Raw genomic sequence first — 22,029 nt, 5'->3', positions numbered from 1 at the left:
AATGAACGAACTTTCAGGTGATCGTTTCTGGAAGCTTGTTATGTATAGGTAATCACGGAGAGTCGGGCTTCCCGTTCGGTCTACGTATCAGCGATGTGACCCTGAAAACTTGAAGTAGACCTGCCTAAAGATGCTACTCTGCGCCAGCGTTTGCCTTCAGCTACCTATTTAGGACTGGATAATAACTTGATTTTCTTCTAGGAGTAGCCTCGGCAGTTATGCCTATGTGTCGCAAGTCCGATTGTCCGGGTTGCAACTCTAAACTGCGCAGATATGAGGGATGATCATACCGGCCAAGTGGAGGGTATCACGCTCGGCCTTGGACTTTGGAAAGCAGGCGAAGAAGTCTGCGGCATGACCTCGTTGCAGGTTGCCTGGCATTTACGTGACCTTGCCAAAACATGGCAAATCAGCATTGATTGTGAATATTTGTGATGTGATATGTCGCATTCATCCGATAGTTCCGTGCCGGATTACCGCTCTGTACCTTGGTTTCTGAGATATCCTGGTCATATTCATGATGATCAATTCAGCCTGAAAGCATGCGTATTCGTATGATCAGCCTGGCTACTACTGTACATAGGTTTCAGTGGTCTTTGTTACAGTACGCCCGAACGGGCATGTGTACACAAATCTGTATCACGGAGATTCAACAGAGATTCCTTGTTTCTCCTGGATTCTAGTATGTACAGGGGCTTGTCCTGGACCAAGTCTCTGGAGCTTCTTTGTCGGGTATAGTTGAACTTCCGATGCCTCGCTTTTCGCATCAGCCACTAGACACTCCGTTGAAAGAACGGTACGACTCCTTAATCTGAGCCTAGGTTACTAAACAATGACCGAATCGAACCAAAGCCTAAATAGGCAACATGGCGATAACACCAAACATAGAAAAATCCCATTGCGGGATGCGGACCCGATATGAGGACCTGCCAAATCGGGCTTGTCAGCCGTCTTGGATATTTGATTCATTGTGCAACTAGCTTAGTGAAAAGCATACTGACCTCGTTTATTTTGCGGGCCCGATACCCTTCAGTCTGTTTCCAGATTCCAGATTTGTCGTCCAGACTATCCACAATATTGCATGATCTTTGGGGGTCCTCGGCTTGTTTCAGTTGTTTTTCAGCCAGCCCATGCCCATGCCCAGCGTTGGCGGGAAAAGTAGCCTTGAGAGTTCATCGGCGAAGTGTAAAGACTCGGGCTGGTGGTCGTTGATGCAATCCATCCTGCTTGGCGTCACACAATATGTCCCCCTTCCCCAACGTTGCTGAGGACTTGGGGACGTGTACGTGCCAAGCTGGCGGCCTCCATTGTGCCAAGCCAATCAAAGATGATGTTGTCAACTGGGGGTTCTGTATGTAATCGCCTCGGTCGCCCCGGCCATCTTGGGACCACGAGCCAAGGCTCACGATGCGACACCACCAGCAAGTACTCCGTCCCGGAGGTTACATCTCCGGATAAGCCAGCCCAACCCCAAAGATGCAGACTGTCGTGGAGTTGCATGAACAATGGCGCGTGGCAAGATAAGGTTTCAACGTAACTAAGAGTCACCAGCTCAGTTAAGAAGGTAACCATCAGAATGCGTCCCTAGTAGTCGTCACATACAGCAGGCTTGCCTCCATCGATAAAGACGGAGAATGGTAGTTCCCCAGGACCCTCCAACTCAACTGCTTTAGTTGACTACGGCCAACAGCCAGTTCGTGAAGGCTCCAAAGCTGTTGTCGAAACGCAACATTGGCATTAACCCCTCATCTAAATATATCATCACAGGATCGCCAAGGACCCCAAACCAAATGCTCCTCCTTCTCATAAGTACTTGGTGGCATGCAAGACATCGAACATCCGGATACTTCCGGGGAAGGGGCTGTCTCAGATATCAATGCTGTCAGCCGCTACCACATGGCGGTCAACTGTGTTTGAGATGGCACCTGTGAGCATCGGCAAGACCATTAGACTCGTCCAGTGTTTGTAAAGCTTAACTGTTCTAGGATTACTCAAGATTTTGGTTCCCCGGCTCAACAAGTTCCCTTCCTTAGCGCCAACTACCCACAAAGGATTGTCGGGCATTGTGGTGACAATGCGTACAATGGCGAGGCTTCTAGTCGGTATCTGATTTTTTTATTTTCATTCGGCAGGAATACACTTGGCATGGATGATCATGCCCAAACTGCTTTTTGAAGGTATCGAGTGGCTCAAACGCAAAGAGGTGCTCCGTAGATGGGTGGCTACTGGTGGCAACTGGCAAGAGAGACTAAACTTGAGGCAGGTGCTCAGACGGTCAGACCCTCCTTTGCACACCAAACGCGGCGCCTGCCCGATATAGAGCCAGAGCACGACCCAGAACCCTGACTCGTAATTTTCCACCGCACAGCTTCCAACCTTGTGAGCATGTCCTCCAGGGAATTTTTGGTTCGACAAGTGTCATTTTTGATTACTGTGTCTGTGTCAGTCGAGCAGTATGGGTTACAAATCCCCCCCTCCCCCAAGGAAACGGTGCGATTCAGTATACCGCCACGTCCTACATCTTTCACTTTCTGACCTTCACATGTACACATATGAGAATTCTATGCTAATTTTAGACCTAGAAAACCTTGACTCGGTTCTATGAGAAGGACTGCGCTCGACAATAACCCCAAAATCGAAAGTCGACAAGCAACCACAATCCCAGCGGACAGTCCATTATTCACTATGAATGGCATTCATGCCCGGGAGGTACTAGAGTGCCTTTAGAAGTTGCGTAACTTGCCGAATCTCTCCTTGCTTTATAATTAGTACCAAGGTCACTGCTATTCCGTCAATACGTTCTGCTCACTGGGACACACAATTCGGACTGCAGACTCCCTATCGCTTGACTTACCCTAAGCATGGGCACCGTGCTAGTGACACAACAATGATTTCGTTCTATTGAAGTCAGACTCGCAACTGTTACTGTCCAGGAAGCCAAAGGGAGTATCGCTCCCATGCAATGCTCTAGGTAACCGTGTGTATATTACTAGTGATTCAACGGTTGCGTTTGTGGTGGATTGCAGGGGACTGGAAGCATGTTTTGAAGCCGCCAGTGTGCCCATATGTCGCTATAGCTTTGGCGGCAACCCAACTTGATACAGTTGGATTTATGTAGGGTAGGCGTGATATGTCAAAATGGAGGTTTATTGAGCCTCAATTCAGAGCGAATGTTGGGCTCACTCCCCATAGCGGCCAAGATTTGGGCGAGACAGTCTCTATTGTGCTGGTCAACATTGTCGAACCAAGATGGCAGCAGATATCTATAAGTCTTACCCTAGACAGCTAATACATTGGCGTGTTGGATCGAGAATGACCCGAATGAAACGAGACGATGCGTAAAGGGAATCAGCAGCCTTGGATACTTGTAATGGTAGTTGCAGTCCCAAATCAAAGCCAGACCTTGGAAACATTACTACATTGCGAAAACTGGTAAACGTATTTGACAATACACTTTTACCCTGGCACCACAAGACTTGAGGGGGGGAATGACTTGTTCAGATACTCTCGCGATGTGGAAAATGAATAATAATAGGCTAGAAGATGGCACGATAGGACTTTCCCCAGCCGCATGCTTCCGATTCATCCTGAGCCTGTGTAAGACTTTTCATGGCGTTGTATTTCGCGCCTCCCCATTTCATGTCTATTTATGCCAGAATGACGAGCTCTTGACATTTGCATTCGTAGCATCACATCGCCTCGACCAAGCTCGTTGTTTTTTGTTTTGATTTGTTTTGTTCGAAGAACTAAGAGTATGCTATCACGACAAACTACAGCGAGAATAAACGGAAAACATACCGAGGCCTAGGCCAACTCTCGGTGTTGGTTATGACAAAGCAACCATTTCTGTTAATCTTTTTTTCGGTGTTGACAGCTACACACTGCCAGCACTTAACCCAGGGCGTACCCTATAGCAATTGATACCATATTTAACACAATCACAACAAACATGACGCCTCTCAATTAAAACCGTGGATTCACCAGATCCTCGAATTATCACCAGTGATTATTAATTCCCAGATCTGATTCATTCGGGCATTCTGGCCACCATGTTTCAAGACATCCGTCAAGTGATCTCACCATTGTGATGTCACTAATATCTACGGAATGTAAATCTCGTAATCGGGTCAACTTAATATGACGCCATTGTTTTAGAGCTTACAATGCGACAACCGTTGGCCATTCTGAGTGAATCAGGTCGATTGTCTACGAGGCATGTAGGCCACATGCTGGATGCAATCTTCTTAGCAACTTTCGCCAAATCATGCAGTTGTCACTAGAGGGCCCTGGAGCGATGCACTCGGTTAGGACGGCTGGCGGGACAAGGGACCTGTCCATCTTTAAAACCAGCGGTCCCATATGGATAGGCCGGCTGGTTGCCTGTCTGATGTGTGTCGCTGTGTTCATGGCGCAGAAGTACCCGGTATGCTTGGGATAGTGAATATCACTCATCATGTCTTGGGCATAGTACATGCCACCAGGGTTTCATCTGGGATTGCCCGCAAGATCGATTACACGATACAATTAGTAACCGACTTGTACGCCGATTCTGCTCTCCATTCTTTGTTCCACATGTGTCTCCTTGTGTTAGGATAACATCTAGCCAAGCAGTCAGTCTGCGCTGCCGGCTTGTTGTGTGACCAGACGTGAGCAAGTCAGACCTAGTAGATCGCAGGTCAGGGCCATTAGAGACCTTGCCAAAAGCGGCAGTGGAATAACTACAAGGTGCGTACGACCAAGTATTTAGTTTATCCACTGTTGGGGTCATTTGTGGAACAGATGGGTCGAGTATTCTTCAGCATTTGTGGATGTTCGGAATAGCGCTTGAAAAGACAAGGCGACGTTTCCGGGTTGCCGGCCGATGACCAAACATCCAGAGGAGGCACATAAGACACCTATACTCCATGATTGACATCTTGAAGAGAAAGGGTGCTGGGAACGCGCCTACAAAAGAGTTTGTGCGAAAGAAATAAAACGGGGAGGGGGGGGGGGGAGAATAAAGCATTGAGCAGCCTTCGATGAAGAGTTGTGGCCTGGCTTCGCCATTCTGAGACATTATCGAACACGATGCAGACTGCTAGAGTTAGTCATGTCTGAGTTGTGATACGCAGTTGAGGCCTGTTCGTATTCTCGCTGGCTTAGTATAAAGGCAAAGCATACTATTTTGACTTTGGAGCTACCGTTGGTGGCAGTCGTCTGATCTCATGTTGGATCCGCCGAGCAAGCCACGGCCGAAAAAAGGCTCACTGCCAAACAAGCCGTATCTAAGAAATGCGTGGGACGTTAACTCATGGGCACTTGAGAGGAAAGAAAGGAATCTCAAGCATAGCAAAAGAGCACGCACGGCCGGTGGCCCTGGATCAGGGTCGAAGTCAAGTCCCTCGCGTGGTGTAGTAATGCAACTGCCAACGGGTAGCTTGGATGCAATTGTGCGAAATCGGAAGTCTAAAAGCCCAATTCCTGAGGCTTCTTCAGTGGAATGTCAATTGCCAATTCTTGCCGTTGTACGGAATATTTGCGTTGAGGCCTTGACGCATCCTGCTTCTTGCCGCACTTGATGCATTACGGTTGAGCGGCCGGCCGGTTGCAACGACGGAAATTTATTGACGGCAGCCAGTCGCCTAGCAACTGTGGTGCGACGAGAGGGTCATGAGGGGATGCAACTCAATAATTGAAGCTCTGCATCTTGATCCCCCCAATCGAATATTTGGAGTTGGGGAACGGCAGACAGCAGTTTTGGTGTGCATGTGGATTCAATGTTGTCTCAACTTCCAAACACTTGAGGCGGAGGCGCCTGGACGCACGTGCTAGTGGCTGGCCTCTTTGTTTGTCCCCCGCAGTCCATTCGCTCAAGGCGGGCCCAATTGCCGTTTTGGGCAGCGCCAGGGGACATGGAGGCAACGGCACAGGCCCCAGCCCCAGCCATCAACTCAAGTGCTGGTGCCGCCGAAGTGCTGCAGTTTGGGCGGAAGCAAAGGGGCCCGCTTGGACGACCAGAGGCGTAACGCCTTCGTTCAGGCCCCCAGCAATCCTGAGCCGATGTACGGAGTACAGCGTAGCCACTAGCAACATTGGCCAGATGGCCGCAGAAGCAGCCCCGCCTCCCGCGCAGCTTGTTGCTTAGCGGGCCCCCGGGGTTGGCGATCTCCCCCACTCAGTGGCTCCTGCCCCATCAGTAGACACCATCAATCGACTACCACTTCCCACACACTGGACGCGAACATGACTTTGCTTCCCCGTTCCATGTCGATCCATCGATGCTCCTGTTTGCTCACAACACACCCCTCGATCCGCGGTTGGCCGCGCTGCTCTCAGCCTATCATCTGGCCATTACGGAGTACTGTTTCCCCCTCTCCGCTGTCGTTGATTCTTCTTGGCGGACCGTCGCCGAAAGGCGTGGTACGTGGTCTCTGCCAGCATTCAACCAACTCTGGCTAATTGACGCAGCCGGTTTCAATGACCTCATTGCTCGCCCATGAGTGAATAAGGCGCACCCAGGTCGTCAATTGGTTTATTATTCCACTTTTCTAGTGGTCAACTGGCGACTAGTTGAAGAAAGCCAATGATGAATGCGACGTGACAATAACGACCGTTGCTGCAACACCCCATGAAGCCCGCTTCTATCGACCTGGCTTTTCAATGGAACATTAGTTGATCGCTCTCAATCCCGTCTCGACTCGCTACCGTAACTGCGTGCTTGTCACTTCGATGCCAATTCGAACCGTTATTGACGGCACGGCTCACAGTCCGGGGCTCCGCAGCAATTTCGGGACATTGTGTTGTTAGGCGATCTTTGCCTGCCAGCCAAGTCCCTGTCCCAAGCCACCCTCCACTGTTTGCCATGCGGATGTGTCGTCTCAGCTTGCTGTTCTTGGCCAGGAGTTCAGGACCAATGCATGTCATGTTATTTCAGCGGCACGGCCAGCGACCTCGACGACCGCCGCCAAATCCAAGTTGGTGAACCAGCGGCAGAACACGCAGCAGGGGGTGATGCTGGACAGAGACCAACTTAACATGAGGCAACATCTTACAGGAGGTGAGCAAACGTACGCCGTCGCCCGGTGTGGCAATGCCCCCAAAGAATTAATGGCCCAATAGAAGCTGTTAGGCGGTTTAGCAAAAGAGAGCAAAGTTTTTCGTTTATCTGCCCCTCCTGATATCTGGATAAGCCTAACATCAAAACGTCCCTCGTGTTCATGAGGTATCGTTAAGTAGGCATGCGGAACTGCCTCATCCGCGACGCAGGAACAATTCCAGCTGGGAAAAGGAAAAACAAGTACAGGAGGCTGGTAGACACCATCATCACCCACTTTCTTCGGCCTGCATGGACACTGAGACATTCTTAGTGATTCGTTATGGATACGATTGTTCGTCAGTTTTGCGGAGCTCCTAACCAACCTGGCTCTGCTGTGTTCCCTTCTAGTTCTTCCTTCTATAGATCCACCCCTGCCATCCATCCTGACTTACGGCCGAAGAGCCGAAGAGCCGTTGCGACCCAAAAGCACCGTTCAGTGGCTGCAAGTTCTTGGCCAGAGACGCTTGTACTGTAGGTTCTCCCCCTGGCAACGAAAATAGTTTGGTGCATGAGAAAAACAAAGCTGGATGACTTTCAACTGTCTGTCTACATGTGGGAAGTCTCAGAACATCAACCATTCTGGGTGGTTGGGTTGATCTCTCTGCCAGCATCGTCAACTGAGCTCTGCTCTGTTTTGGTTGGGTAGACAGACGTAACCGGCCGGTGGATACTTGAGTCTGTGTCTGAACCTTTGAGCTTGGGGTTGATCACGTTCGGCCTGGCTGGCGGCCCTTGCTGTACCGTTGGTATGCACCCAATATGTTCCTACAAATGGACAAGATGAATGCCGTGATTTGCCGTCCAAGACGAGTTCTCATGGTTCTGGTTCTATATAGCCATATGAAAATTTATTCTGAACACAGGTCTGTATTAGACGAATCAACGTTTGGGTATTGGACAAAGCTGCACAACAGAAAATTGATCCTCGTGTAAGGAGCCCATTTTCCCAGAAACGTCCGGCGCCATTGGTACTCACGGCCATTGCCATTGACATCAGAAATGCCGCCCAACCCGACCTCTGAAATGTGGATCAACAACACCTTGGCCTCTTCCTGGCCGATTCACATCCAGCAAAGGAGCCATGCATGTCCTCGGCGCTAATACATGCACTTCCGGAGACGGATCCAGTCAGCCGAAGGAGGCGTTTGGCCTTCACTCGATTATGGGTCAACAAGCTGTCCCAGAAAAAGAGGTGGTTGTGCTCGATCCTACACCATCCAAGTTATTAGATATGGGAGCCGACTATTATATCAGTGCCCACCCTCCCGTTGTCCAAGTCTGATTTACCTCTCTTCCTTTCTCAGTTCACTGCTTGTCTGATCTTCAGTATCGCCACCGTCACTGACACGTGCTTCACGCTGTCGCCTTTCTCACTTGGATTGATCTATCCCGTCTATCGTTGGGAAAGACAATTGATCTATCGTTTAGGGTTGATCTTGTGCACCCTTGAGCACTCCTCGTTTGTCCTCTAGTCTCTCGAGTTGATCATTTGATCCTTGTGAATTCGAACTATCCGCCTAATATCATAACTGCAAAGTATGCTCTATCTTGTCACCGAAGGCTACGGTCACCTTGAAGTCACCTTCCATTCACTTTCCTCTCACCTTTCCCATTTTCCGCCCAAGCTGTCCCCTAGATGCTCGTTTGTGACATCAGCAGCACAGCCTTTCCCTATTTCTTTATTTCGCCTCCATCACCAACTTCCTATCCCCCTACTCCAGACTTCTTGATAACTAACAGACACCGCAGCAGCATAATGAAGTGGACTTCAGCTCTTCCCCTTGGCCTTGCGGCCACAACCATGGCAGCCAGCCCGCCTGCTGGCTGCAGCACTTCTCATGACGGCAAGTTCCAGGTTTCCATCTACTCTCGTGGTGAGGCAAAGCGTAGCGTTGAGGTAAGTCGATTCTTGTACTCGCGATTGAGGATTGGGGGTCACGAGAATCAGGCCACGATCGCTAACCAACCCATAGAAGCGAGCCTGCGAGGGCGAAGGCACTTTGGTCATGACTCTCAAGGACGGCGTTTTGAAGGATTCCCACGACAGAACCGGTTACATTGCCTCCAACTATCAGTTCCAGTTTGACGGCCCTCCTCAAGCCAACGCCCTCAAATCCTCGGGGTTTTCGCTTTGCCAGAACGGCTCTCTTGCTCTTGACGGTACTACTGAGTTTTACCGATGCCTCTCTGGCAACTTCTACAACCTTTATGACCGCCACTGGGCTGAACAGTGCTCTCCCATCGACATTGTTGCTACATCCTGCGATGGCGGCAACAACGGCGGTAGTGGTGGCAAGCCTGTTGGCACTAGTATGGTGCAGACTACTGTCGTCAATGTCATCGGTGATGGTCAGCCTCAGGTCCATACCACTGTCGTTCCCATTCCCATGTGCCAGATTGGCGATGGCCAGGTTCAGGTCCGCACAACTCCTTGTGCCTCAGTCCCTCAGGCCCCCACGAAGACCGCGGCTCCTCCTGCACCGCCTGTTAGTCAAATCTCGGATGGACAGATTCAGGGTCCTCCCAAGACAGCCGCACCTCCCCCTCCTGTTAGCCAGATCTCGGACGGCCAGCCTCAAGCTCCCACACATACCGAGGCTCCCCCTCCACCCGTCAGCCAGATCTCAGATGGACAGCCTCAAGCTCCTACGCACACCCAGGCTCCTCCACCACCCGTTACCCAGATCTCGGATGGACAGCCCCAGGCTCCCACGAACGCTACTACCAAGGCTCCTACTGCCGTACCTACTGCCGCTGCCAATAAGTCTTTCCCTGGCGTCGCTGCCGCCGTTTGTGCCCTATTCGGTGCCGTTCTTTACCTGTAAATTGATATGGCATAGGACTGGAATTTGCTTTTGCTGTTTAGGAGAGTAAACGATGGTTTGCTGTTTTTCCCCATGTATGGGTGTAATGTCGTTGGAGCAAGGCAGACCTTTAATCACATCCCCTGGTGAGAAACCAGAGCGTTTCCTTTGTTGGTGTTGGGTGTATCTACGAGACATTGGACTTGATGAAATTGCAGGGTAATACACAGCTGTAAACACAAATTAGGTAGTTGCACAGCAAAATAGGAATTGATGCCTCATTGGCTAAAATTCGTAAATACTGTCAAAATTTTTGCCCATTGCGAGAACGGAAGGGTTGTGAATTCGGGCAGTCTTTGTAGAAATCTTTACGCTGCAGAGCGTGATTACGTAATGCGAAATAAAGCTACAGGCAGGAATCGCTTGAATGGGACATTGACATCTACATCTCAACTCCTCCGTACTCTTGACACGAATAACTACCGTCTACACGACAAACCATGACTGAATATTGGAAAGCGTCACCGAATTACTGGTGCAAGCACTGTGCCGTATTTGTGCGCGATACCAAGCTTGAGCGCCAAAACCACGAAGCCACAGCCAAGCACCAAAACTCAATCAAGCGATCGCTCCGTGACCTACACCGCAACCACGAGCGAGAGGAGCGCGACAAGGAACGAGCGCGACGCGAAATCGATCGCTTAAATGGAGTTGTCACAACCTCTTCGACGGGCCCGTTGCGGTTGGGCCGCGCTTCCGCCCCAGGGAGCAGCTCCAAGGAATCCTCTCTGAAGAAACAGCGTGAACAGTTGGCAGAGATGGGGGTTGCGGTGCCGGAGGATTTCCGAGGGGAAATGGCTATACCTGGTGATTGGACGGTTACGAGCACCCGGGTGATTCAGAGCGCGGGAGATGGAGGAGCGAACGATGAAAAGACAGCGGACAAAGTTGCGACTGGGGTGAGGAAGAGAGATGAGAAGGAGGAGGACAAGGAGGAGGAGGAGGCTGTGAAGGGGCTGTTCAAGAAGCCGAGGAGGTGGGGGAGGGATTCGAGGAAGATGCCGGAGGGGGAAGACGAAGAGTTGGACGCACTGCTGAGTGGGACGGTAAAGTTGAAGAAGGCCGAGGGGGGCGATGTGAAGTCTGAGCATCAGGACGAAGTGAAGGCGGAAGAGGGTGCTGTTAAAATGGAATTGGAGACTAGGGCGAGCGTGCTGGGCGGAGAGGTCAAAGAGGAGGAAAGCGAAGCTAGAGTCAAGGAGGAGGGAGATGATGATGCTGGGATAACGCCAGTGGTGTTTAAGAAGAGGAAACCGAAGAGCTTACGGACCAAGTAAGGGGTGAAGACTCTGTTTGTTTTAGATTTGCATATTGATGATACCCAACATGTTATGGAACATGAATAAACGACACCTTCTGAAGTCGATGACACTATAACTAGACGACTTGTAGGGAAAAGCCGTGGAGATTATCGCCTCAGATGGTTTTGGTTAAAATAATATTGGCATGATCCGCTCCGTCACACCTTGTCCGGCCGACTCATTTCCGATGAGAACAAGCTGAACAAGCTTACAGCGATCTCGAACAGCGCATAGAAGGGGAGGGGTCTAAAAACCCCAAGTAGCCACTGGAAAGAAAAAAAAAATTGACAAACCTCATCGAGGGTGCTTCTTGCAACATGCAACCTATGGTGGACCTTGAAACCCAATAGCTGGATGGACGGGTTCCGTTTCGGCACCGAGAGAACACAAGGAAATGCCGTGTCTGAAGTGGTATCCGGACTTAAGAGCACAAAATCCTTGAGTGTTTTGAAATTGGGCAACTCATGGCCAGCCGGGGCGGGCTCCGGAGCACCACGGGGTTCGAGCCAATGCGGAATTTCCGTGTGGCAGGTTGGTTAGTTGTGGTGGGAGATTCGGAAGGCAAGAGGGGCATTGTGTCACAAGCTGAGCTTGATAAGAGCGAGCTTGCCCACTTGGCTCCATGCATCTGAGTTTCCTCGACGGTCAACATCTTGGCGTTCTCATTTATTTTATTTGACGGGACGAAGCTCGAACCGCTTGAAACGGCTCATATAGTCAATCGCGGAGACTCATTCTCTATCTCTCTTTTTTTTTTAAAGCAAAGATGGCTTCCAACCCCCCTGCGAGATGCTGCAGCCTTGGAAGCTTGTTTGAGTACGTCGAAGCTCCCCGCATGTCCCTCCAGGACAAAGCGTCTTAATTCGGAGACGTGCAGCCTTTCCCTGCTCCCTTGACTGTTACACTGTAGTCTTCACTGTACAGTTGCTATTATGCGGTCGCTAAATCTGCCAAACTTGTCTGCAGAGGCAAGCCCACGGGCAAGCTCACCAAAATCGACAACAAAATCGATGCTTACGTCGCCACTCCTCCTGAGGGTAAAGCCCGCAACGGCTATGGAATTCTCTACCTTCCCGATGTCATTGGTATTTGGCAGAACAGCCAGCTGATGGCGGACCTCTTTGCCGAGCAAGGTTACGTCACCGTCGTGCTTGACCTATTCAACGGCGACCCTGTCAAGCTGAATGATAAGCCAGCGGGCTTCGACATTATGACTTGGTTGAAAGAGGGCACCGATGGAAACAACCCCCATACTGTGCCGTATGTCGACCCCATTGTCGAGGCTGGTATTAAATATATCAAGGGGCTGGGGGTAACGAAGCTCGGAGCCGTTGGCTACTGCTTCGGTGCCAAGGTAATTCAGTTTTTGTTTTCTTTCTCTTCTTCTTTTTCCCCAAACTCCGGATCTGGCTCGCTAATTCAGTTCGATTATTAGTACGTTGTTCGCCACTACAAAAACGGCATCGACGTCGGCTTCGTCGCACATCCCTCCTTCGTCGAGGAGGACGAGCTCGCTGCCATTGGCGGTCCCTTGTCTATTGCTGCCGCAGAGACGGACAGCATCTTCCCCTCTGACAAACGGCACAAATCCGAGGTGATTCTCAAGGCTACTAAGAAGCCTTATCAGATTAACTTGTTTTCTGGGGTGGAGCATGGCTTTGCCGTTCGTGCCGATTTGAAGGTCAAGGTACAAAGGTTTGCCAGGGAGCAGGCATTCTTGCAGGCAGTGGCTTGGTTCGATAACTATCTACTGGAGGACCACTAAGAATGGAGGACCTGGGCCATTTATTTGTGGTTGTTTAAAAGGCTTTGCTCGGTTTTTTGTGAAAGATTGACAAACTGGCGCGTAGATGAATACCAATGGGACAGTGTTTAGGGCTGGATGCCGAGAACAGTTTGTGACCTGAGGAGGCAGGCTGACCGATGCGATGTAATGACCTGGCACGCTGAGAAGGAAAATGAAACAGAATGGCAAGATGGCTCTGTAAATTTGCCACAATATATGTGCTGTTGGCTGGTGCTTGACCATGGCAATAGCTGATTTACATTGACACGAGATTGATGCCAAGTGGTGGTTTCGAGGCCTCGGCCATAGCCTCAGCCGCTCCCGCTGCCAGTCAGCACCAACCGACCGCGCTAATACTAGTTAATTGATCCCTGCCCCAGGCGCCAGACCGCCAGCCGCCTTCCTCTCCTGCAAGCTGGCCCGTTTGGACCTAGTGCCGTCTGACTTGGCCAGTTGACATCAATTGCATCTTTAATATTGACACCATCTCGACGACACCGACACCAGCATCGACATCAGCGCCCTCTCAGCTACGCTTAACATTTAATACTTCTGCAACCTGCCATCGTCCCCATGCCCCCGCAAGCCATGTCATAAAGGGTCTCGCCGCAATGGCAGCAACCATGGATGCCATCAACACCCACGTCTCGTCGCCGCTTTCCACCACGGCTCCCCCCTCAGCATCTTCGTCTACCGGCCCGGGCCATGGGTCTCATGGATATCCTTCGCCGCCCGTAACAGCCATTGATGAGCCATCTGCATCCGAAGATGAGTCGGGCAGAGGACGATCCAAATTCCCCTTGCTGCCGGACCCAGCCGCCGCTCTCGACCACCATTCTGACACGGCCCCCCTTCCTGTTGGGATGAATGCATCTCGCACCCCGTCCGTCGTCAAGTCTCGCCGTAGACAGACGAGCAGCTCCACGAATAAGACAAGTGACAGCGTGCAACGACTCACCGCTGCCGAGGTGCAGGAGCTCACAAGCTCGCCAGACTCATTGCCAATTGCGCCAGCTCCCGAACGTCATTCGATTGACCAGGAAATGGCAGCCAAGACTGCTGAGCAACGCGAAATACTTCGACAACGCTTCCAGAGCCGTTCTCCGGACCCGAGAAGATTAGACAAGCTTCAAACAAACGGGGCGGCAGCCGAATCTTATGCTGGAGCTGGATACGCTGGGCTTTGGCATGTGCGAGAGGGAGCCCAGAGACAATGCTCGCCGCGGACTGTGTCGACGCCACCGACGTCTCGAGCTCAGCAATATGTGTTGGATACTGGCTCGCAGCCTACTTCTCCTCGACGATATTCATACAACCCCCTGCCCCGACCGACGCCGCTCAACTTGAATGGAGAAGCCGCCAACGGCTCTCTCAACGGACATGTGCTGTCGCCGGCCATTGCGACAAGCCCAGCAGCTATAAATGCTCAGCAGGCTTCCCCAGCTGCTCCCAGTCAAGGATATACCGGCCCCAGCCCGCCGTCACCTATTCCGTCCATGATCCCTCTCCCGCCCATGTCACTTCCCACACACTTGCAGCTGGAGCTTGCAGCCCAGAGACCAAGCCCACTGTATATTCACCAATCTTATCTGAATGATATTCCTTACGAGTCTTATGCGGTCAAGCTGGAACGGTTGAAGAATGTCCTACTACTCCCCCCATACCTGGAGCGGACGTTGTATTTTGGCGCTCTGGCGTGTTTAGATGCGTGGCTGTATACCTTCACCATCCTTCCCATACGGTTCTTCATAGCGTCTGGTGTCTTGATCAAATGGTGGGGATATGTGGTATCCAAGGAGGCAAGATGGCTGTTTGGATATGTACGAGATGGATTGGGTAGACTGTGGGAGCGTGGGCGAACGAGCCAATCCCGTAGGCCTAGCGATGTCTCTGACCGAGACCGTTCGCGAAGTCGCAGTCGTGTGAGGGAGCTGTTGAATGACGACGGAGGTGTGTCTGCACCGGGCCTCCGGGATCGATCCCATCACACGAAGACGGACCTGCATGTCGATGGTAATGAAGGGCCGAAATCACCACTTCCCAATAAGCGACACCCTGTGCCACAGCTGGGCACTTTTCGTCACAAGAGAACAAAGTCGATTCCTTCAAGCCTATCAGCATTTCACAAAGCAGATTTACTACAGGGAGCCGTCATCATTTGTAGCTCATTTGCTCTGATGACTCTGGATGCCAGCCGCATGTACCACTTTATAAGGGCGCAATCGGCCATCAAGCTGTACGTTATATACAACATCCTCGAGGTTGGCGACCGTCTCCTTTCAGCCCTTGGACAAGACATCCTGGAATGTCTATTTAGCAACGAAACCCTGTCACGCAACCCCTCTGGTCGGTCAAAGATCCTCTTGCCGCTCGGCATGTTCATCCTCGCCCTGATCTACAATTGTCTACACTCCGTTGCGCTTTATTACCAGGTCATTACGCTCAACGTTGCCGTCAACTCATACTCCAACGCTCTTCTCACCCTCCTCTTATCCAACCAATTTGTCGAAATCAAAAGCACCGTGTTTAAACGCTTTGAAAAGGACAATCTTTTCCAATTGACGTGTGCAGATATTGTGGAGCGCTTCCACCTTTGGATCATGCTTCTCATCATCGGTATGCGCAACATCGTGGAAGTAGGTGCCTTCTCTGTCCCCGGCGCGGGTTTCGACTCGACGCACGAAGATGGCTCGAGTGCGGTGCCGTTGCACCCGCCGTCGATTTTGCCACATAGTTTCACGGTGTTGCCGTCGTGGTTGAGGTCGGGCGAGGCGCTGTCACCCTTTCTGATTGTTGTTGGAAGTGAGATGTTGGTTGACACGATAAAACATGCCTATGTGACCAAGTTTAACAATATCAAGCCCAACTTTTACGGGAGAACACTGGACATTCTGTGCAAAGACTATTATACCAATGTACGTACACAGCACTTACGTCTCCGTCATGTTCATGCTGTCTAATCTCACTTTTCTTAGGCCTTTGTCACCCCCTCGCTCACGCGCAGACTCGGCCTGGCGGTCATCCCGCTCTCATGCCTCTTTATCCGCGCCTCTATCCAAACCTACCACATGTTTCTGGCCACTCATGTGCCCATGCCTATCCCGCCATCCACGCAGACCTCTTTAACTGAAGAATCCGCCGTGCCCTCATCACCCGCCATGATCGCTGCACTAAGTCGCTTCGACGCCCTTATCCGCGATTCCCTCGGTCGTGCCACATACGGCTACCCCTACGGCTCACCACTCAACTCTCGTCCTTGGTACTCATGGACATCCGATGACTTGATCGCCGCGTTAACAATGGTGGTCGTCTTTTTCATCGTCTTCCTTGTCCTTCTTATCCTTAAACTTCTGCTCGGCATGGTCCTGCTCCAATATTCGCGAAACAGATACGCCAAGATGAAACAAAAGGAAAGCTTGGTCGCGCTGGGCAAAGCCGAACGAGAATCGTACGATGCTACCGGCAGACGGGTCGGTGGAAGAGGGGACGTTGAAGTTACGGACGATAAAGCTCGGTGGATACATGTCGACAAGTCGGAGGGATTGAAGGGCGGCAAGGGCCCTGGAGGCAAGAAGAGCGATGACAAGGGTGGGAAGAAGCCGGACGGCGATTATATGGGCGTCGCAAGATATGAGATGGTTGCCAAGAGGATATGGTAGATCGGGGTTTGTATAACATGTATGGTATGCTACGAGTATCGTTATATCCACACTACCTACCACTTTGGCGCTTTTTGTGGTGGCTGATGCATGGCCCTGCGCCAAAGAATAAGATGCAGTCTGCCTGCCCCCGTGTGCATGACGGTTCTGAGCTAGTCCACGAGCGGTAATATATCACGTTAATGTTAGAGACCTTTACTTAAATTCAGTCATGCATCAGTGACTTCAAGGCTTCCTTAATTTGGTGTATTGCGTACACAATTTCTATTAACCGGTCAACTAACCTAACATATCCTTCAACCTAAACATCGCTACCGCCCCTTTTACTTTTGTCATTGATTCGCGAATCTCATCAAGTATAGTCATATCTTCATGGCCTCGGGCGTTATTGTTCTTGAAAAAAATGTTCGTACGTATCGTGCTTCAGCTCACATGACAGGCAAAGTTTACTGTCGCAAGGTCTGCACCATACGCTGCACCATCTGTCGGGTATCTTGCTCCAACTGCTCCTCAGGCTCTCCCAGGACCTTCTCAAAGATGCCGACCAGTTGGGGTGTCAGCTGCTGCACAGTAGGGTTGGATTGTTCGTACAGCTTGTAGATGCATTGGAAGATGGGTTCGTTCTCCTCATAATCTTCAGTTAGGGGGAGGACTTGGACAATGGCGGGCAGGGCCTGCGACACGAATCCGTTGTCGGGGTGCTTCATCATCATGCGGCACAGGCATCCGGCGACGTTGTCGGTGATGCGCATCTCGTGCACGGACAGCATGGGCTCAAGCTTTTCATAGAGTTGAGGGTAGAGAGGGATGGTCTTGGCAGTGTCGTTTGAGTTGAGGATGAGGAGACCAAGGGCATAGGCGGCGTTGGACTTGGTGAGTTGGTCGTGGTCTGAGAGGCGGCGGACCAAAGCTTGAGTCAGAGACTCGGTGAATTCAGTAATGGCCTCGCCAGAGTACTTTGCGACCTCAGCAATAGTGCCAACAGCGGTTGCTCGGTGCACATCCTCAGTCGAGCTAACTAGCCTGAGGACAGGCTTCTCAAAGATCTTCCATAGTTCGCCGAACTGAGTTCCCAGAGCGGCGGCCAGGCCAGAGACCACATCCAAGGCGGTGTCGACGACCAGCCAGTCATACTCAGACGAGCCGGCATCAATCTCTTGCTCCTCATCCTCAGCACCGAGATCTTGCTGGCAGGGGTGCGAGCGTGTGACGATGGAGCTAACGACGGAGACGAGCTCCTGGAGCATGTCGGGCTTGGCCACGAGAACAGCAGGGCCGCAAGCCTTCAAAGTGGCAGCGACGTTTCGGTTGATCTCGGTGATTACGGATCTATCATCTTGCTATTAGCTTCCAGCGTGGCAACAAATGGCAAGAAGAAGGATTATGTAGATAAATATTGTCCAAATCAGTAGTAGATTAAACGCTTTCTCAGCACCCGCAATTTTGCGTCTGAGTGAGCTGGGTATAACGCAAGGTAATCATCATATTGGAAGGTGCAAAAGTCACAAGACAAAACACAAAATGCAGCAAATACGTACCGGTCGCTGTCGCTGGTCCAGATATCCATGGTAGCCTTATGCAGAGCCTCGCCAATCTTGGCAATGGACGCGGGAGGAGCAGGGGTAGGAGGCATACCCGGCTGCCATTTGGAGCCAGAGCTCTCTTCCCAGACTTGGAACACCCGGCTATAAATGCGCCAAAGGGTGGAGATGGCGTTTTTACGGCACCCTTCGTAGGTATGGTCGGCAAAAGGAATGATCTGCTCAATCGACTTCTCGACATAGCTCTCCAGGTGGTTTGTGTTGCAAGAGTTCGAAATCACGTCGCCAAGGGTATCAATAGCGATCTCCTGCTCGAGGGCAACAGCAGTGACGGCACCGAAATCCTCGAGACCGGCAAGGTCATCCAGATCCTCCCAGTCATCCTCGCCGCCGGTGGCGATGATGTGATCTTCCTCGGAGCTAGGAGCCTTGACCTTGACACGCTTGCCACCGATAATGGCACCCTCAGCTAGCTGGCTAGGGTCAACTCCGGGCAGGTCGATTTCCTCTTCCTCGAGCTCGAGAGAAGCAAAAAGGCCCTTGAAGACACCCTCAAGGAAGTGATCGAAATCGGTACCATAGACCTTGGACAGATTCGACCACAGGATAAAGCTCGTCTCCTTCAGGCGAGGGTTATCGAGGTGTAGAGCCTCCTCGCTTGCCTTCATCAAGTCCACAACATATGGCTGGAAAGCCTGAGGGCCGACGGCAATGGCAATTCGCCCTAAACTGTCACATGTGGCACTGCGGAGGTCCATGGCCTCGTCGGAGTCCTTGAGCATGACGAAACGTCCCAGAGCCTTCATAGCGCCGTCGAAGAAAGGTTGGAACTCCTTGTCCATTGAGGATGCAATGGCTCCAACGGCAGAGGCAGCCGCAGCCTTGACGCCATAGTCCTCATGGTCCAGAAGCTTGATCATGGGACCAATCAGATTAGGACCATACTGGGCCATGATCTTGGTGTCAATGCCGTCGCCGAAAGTGTCGAGAGCACCACAGGCACAACGAACAATGCTGATATTCTTCTTATCAGTGGTGCCTTGCGAAGCGGACTCGAGATTCTTCAAGACGGCAGAAATAATTTGCTCGTGGTGAGAAGACATCTCATCAGCCATTTCCTCAGCCAAGTGGATGAGACCAACGAGGGCAGCATGTCGGACACGAATATCAGAATCGCACAGCAAGTTGATCACTGTGGGCAGGAGAGGCTCGAGTTGAGTGGATATGAATTCGGGTGCACCCTCAGCAGCGTTTCCAAGAGAGAGCATGGCAGACATACGGTAGCCCGACTCAGAGTGAGCAGCAAAAGCGGGGAACTGATCAAGCATAGGCACAGCGACCAGGCGAGGGGGAAGTTCGCTAGCAAGAGTGTTGACCAGGCTAATGGCGGTGCGGGCAGGAGTCATGTCCTCATCCTCGTCGTCATCATCGAGCTCGGTGATGATCTGCATGGCCTTGATCATGAGCTCGGCGGCAACCTCTTTCATGCCCTGAATCTTCATTCGGCGATATCGGACACATTGGATGAGTAGGCTGAGGGCCTGCGTACGAGCGTCATCCTCTGCGTTTGTGTTGGCGCCGAGGTTGATCATGAACTGAAGGAGGTCCCGAAGGTGGGCGGCCAGGAAGCTGGGGTCACAGGCCAAGTATGAGTGGAAGATCTCGAAGATGGTCTGGTAGCTCTCCTCATCTCCAGCCTCAACAGCAGCCTTCAGAATGTTGACAATGTTGGGGATGAAGCCTTGAACAGCCTTGAGCGACTGAGGGTCTTCCTCGGGTTCAATATTCATCAATATGGCACCAATAGCCTGGACGATGTTGATGCGAACTTCCTTGCTCTCGGGGTCCTCAATGCGAGACTGGAAGAGCTGGAGCAGCTGATGGGTGTGTTCTTCGAAGTGCTCGGGACTATCCTCCAACATGGAGAAGAGGATGAAAGAGCCCACCTCTCTCGACTGAACATTGTCGCTGTTGTTGAGAGGCAGGAGCTGCTTGAGGAACTCCTCACCGTCGCCATTCTCCATATCAAGGCCGACAATGCCGGCGACGAGACGGGAGAGGGCGTGGCGAGTAGTGGCAGAGTCCGCCTTCAGAGCGCCCTCAAGCAAGTGGGAACGTGCCAAAGGTTTCTTGTCCTGAGCAGTGCTGGCCCAATGTCTAGGGGCTAGTCGCAGAGCCTGAACGGCGGCAAGCTGTCGGACGGCACCATCTTTGTGGGTGAGGGCAATCTCGATGAGCAAGATGAGCGACTCTGGCTTGGAGTAGTAGTTCTTCTGGAGATCTGCTGTGGCGGCCTTGACCTGTTCTGTGTTGGCTGTTGAGAACATGTGTTAGCAAATTGTCGACTTTGAAGCATCTGTTTGTACTACGTTAAAACGAAGCCTCGGAGAAAAAGAGTAGGATATTGAGGATGAAATCAAGCCTGTTGATTCACGACGCGTCCATGTCAAGCGATGCTGGCAACATCATGAAAGGGTTGACGGGAAGAGTGATCGCAGACCACAGCTGAGGACTGGTGGAATAGAGCAGCAAGAAGCACTTACGAACTTGACTGGCCTGCAGTAACTGAGCAAGCTGATCCTTATCCATCTTTGCCGCTTCGCTATGCAACGCTCTTGCGACAAAGTATGAAAAGAATGGAAGAGATGGCGGGTGAGGAGACGGTGAAGAAAAAAAAAAGTGTGGTCTGCCCCTCGAAATATATCGCGGCAGAAAAAAAAATATTATGGTAGCCACCCAGCCAAGGGACCTCTGGGCTCGCTGGCCCAGAGAGCCCCGCTTCGATGAGGGGCAAAGCTTGAGGCCTGCTCCTGCTAACCCAAGGCCAGGCAAATGTGCAGATTGCGGCCTGGCGGATCATCTTAACCAACTGGGCAGTTGACCGTCGACATTTTCATCAACGTTGAAGCCTCGGAACCTGCAGTCGGCATCGATAAAAGGTGTGGAAACCTTGTCGCTCTCTCCCGGATTGACCGCTGCCGATGGTCTTCCATGCCTAGGGTCTCAGAGCGGTTGTGTCGTTCAAATGTCTGGCTCGTGTTATCATTGTTTTTTAATGAGGTGTTGAATGGACGCAGACTGGCCATGCCTATTACGTATCCCTCTCAACCAAGGCATGGTACTCCGTACAACCTGGCCACCAGTCTCGCAACCCCGTTGCCGTGACGAGAACTTCTCTTGCAGGCATGGCCAACATCGCCGTGACCAACCCTGGACGCCACCCTGCTGATGGACTCTTGGTTGTATTGTAGTTTTGGAGGTGACACCGTATCTGGCGGCATAAATGGTGTGTTGGGATTGGCGTCGGAGCTACCCAAACATCAATGAGAATAACAGAAATTTCGCTGGGGTGTGCTTCTCTCCTTTAAATACTACTACCAGTTCCTGAAAGTCCCTGGATGTCCAGGGGTTTCCCAGCCACCTCCAACGAAGCGCTTGTGACAGGGAGGACAGGGGCCAGGGCCAGCCAACGCGTATCCGAAAACGCGTCAAAATTTTCGTTTTACAAAGTACTACCCCGTTCTCCGTACTCCGTACTCCCGACTCCATCCCAGTGACAGGAAGAGGGAAGGCGGTTCCTGTCCTGTTTGATTTGGAGTGCTGAGTGTGCTCTGTGATCTGTCCACAAGAGCCTCATGCTTGTCTTGTCGTAAACGACTGAGAAGATAGGCCGAGCATCATCAAGCGATATAGGTTACGTCGGTATAATTCACTGTCGGCAAGTCGAGTAGATGCCTCCGTTTGTTTTTATTCATCTGAGATCTCGGTTCTTTTCGGACCAATTCATCACAGAGCTCAGTTCC

General features: G+C 51.5%; 5 protein-coding genes across 5 annotated transcripts; 4 read left to right on the top strand and 1 right to left on the bottom strand.

Moving 5' to 3' along the window:
• Positions 1 to 8,876: 8,876 nt before the first annotated feature.
• Positions 8,877 to 9,900, top strand: MAA_01946 (covalently-linked cell wall protein; the record flags this gene model as incomplete). Its single annotated transcript, XM_007819944.2, has 2 exons — positions 8,877 to 8,972; positions 9,049 to 9,900. The coding sequence occupies 2 exons, from the start codon at positions 8,877 to 8,879 to the stop codon at positions 9,898 to 9,900; spliced, it is 948 nt and encodes a 315-aa protein (XP_007818135.2).
• A 479-nt stretch (positions 9,901 to 10,379) lies between these two features.
• MAA_01947 (U1 zinc finger) lies at positions 10,380 to 11,216 on the top strand (the record flags this gene model as incomplete). Its single annotated transcript, XM_007819945.1, has 1 exon — positions 10,380 to 11,216. One exon carries the CDS (start codon positions 10,380 to 10,382, stop codon positions 11,214 to 11,216), a length of 837 nt encoding a protein of 278 aa, XP_007818136.1.
• Positions 11,217 to 12,006: 790 nt separating this feature from the next.
• On the top strand, positions 12,007 to 13,005 carry MAA_01948 (Dienelactone hydrolase; the record flags this gene model as incomplete). The annotated part of the gene is made up of 3 exons (XM_007819946.1): positions 12,007 to 12,056; positions 12,207 to 12,594; positions 12,676 to 13,005. 3 exons carry the CDS (start codon positions 12,007 to 12,009, stop codon positions 13,003 to 13,005), a joined length of 768 nt encoding a protein of 255 aa, XP_007818137.1.
• Positions 13,006 to 13,637: 632 nt separating this feature from the next.
• MAA_01949 (Membrane protein,Tapt1/CMV receptor) lies at positions 13,638 to 16,685 on the top strand (the record flags this gene model as incomplete). Its single annotated transcript, XM_007819947.2, has 2 exons — positions 13,638 to 15,941; positions 16,002 to 16,685. 2 exons carry the CDS (start codon positions 13,638 to 13,640, stop codon positions 16,683 to 16,685), a joined length of 2,988 nt encoding a protein of 995 aa, XP_007818138.2.
• A 446-nt stretch (positions 16,686 to 17,131) lies between these two features.
• Positions 17,132 to 20,553, bottom strand: MAA_01950 (karyopherin Kap123; the record flags this gene model as incomplete). The annotated part of the gene is made up of 2 exons (XM_007819948.1): positions 17,132 to 18,014; positions 18,224 to 20,553. 2 exons carry the CDS (start codon positions 20,551 to 20,553, stop codon positions 17,132 to 17,134), a joined length of 3,213 nt encoding a protein of 1,070 aa, XP_007818139.1.
• Between the last annotated feature and the right edge of the window lie 1,476 nt (positions 20,554 to 22,029).

Source organism: Metarhizium robertsii, assembly GCF_000187425.2.
Source record: "Metarhizium robertsii ARSEF 23 chromosome Unknown MAA_Scf_1, whole genome shotgun sequence".
NCBI classification, from domain to species: Eukaryota; Fungi; Ascomycota; class Sordariomycetes; order Hypocreales; family Clavicipitaceae; genus Metarhizium; species Metarhizium robertsii.
Note: the sequence above shows the minus strand (reverse complement) of the source record. Positions and strands in the feature narration are given on the sequence as shown.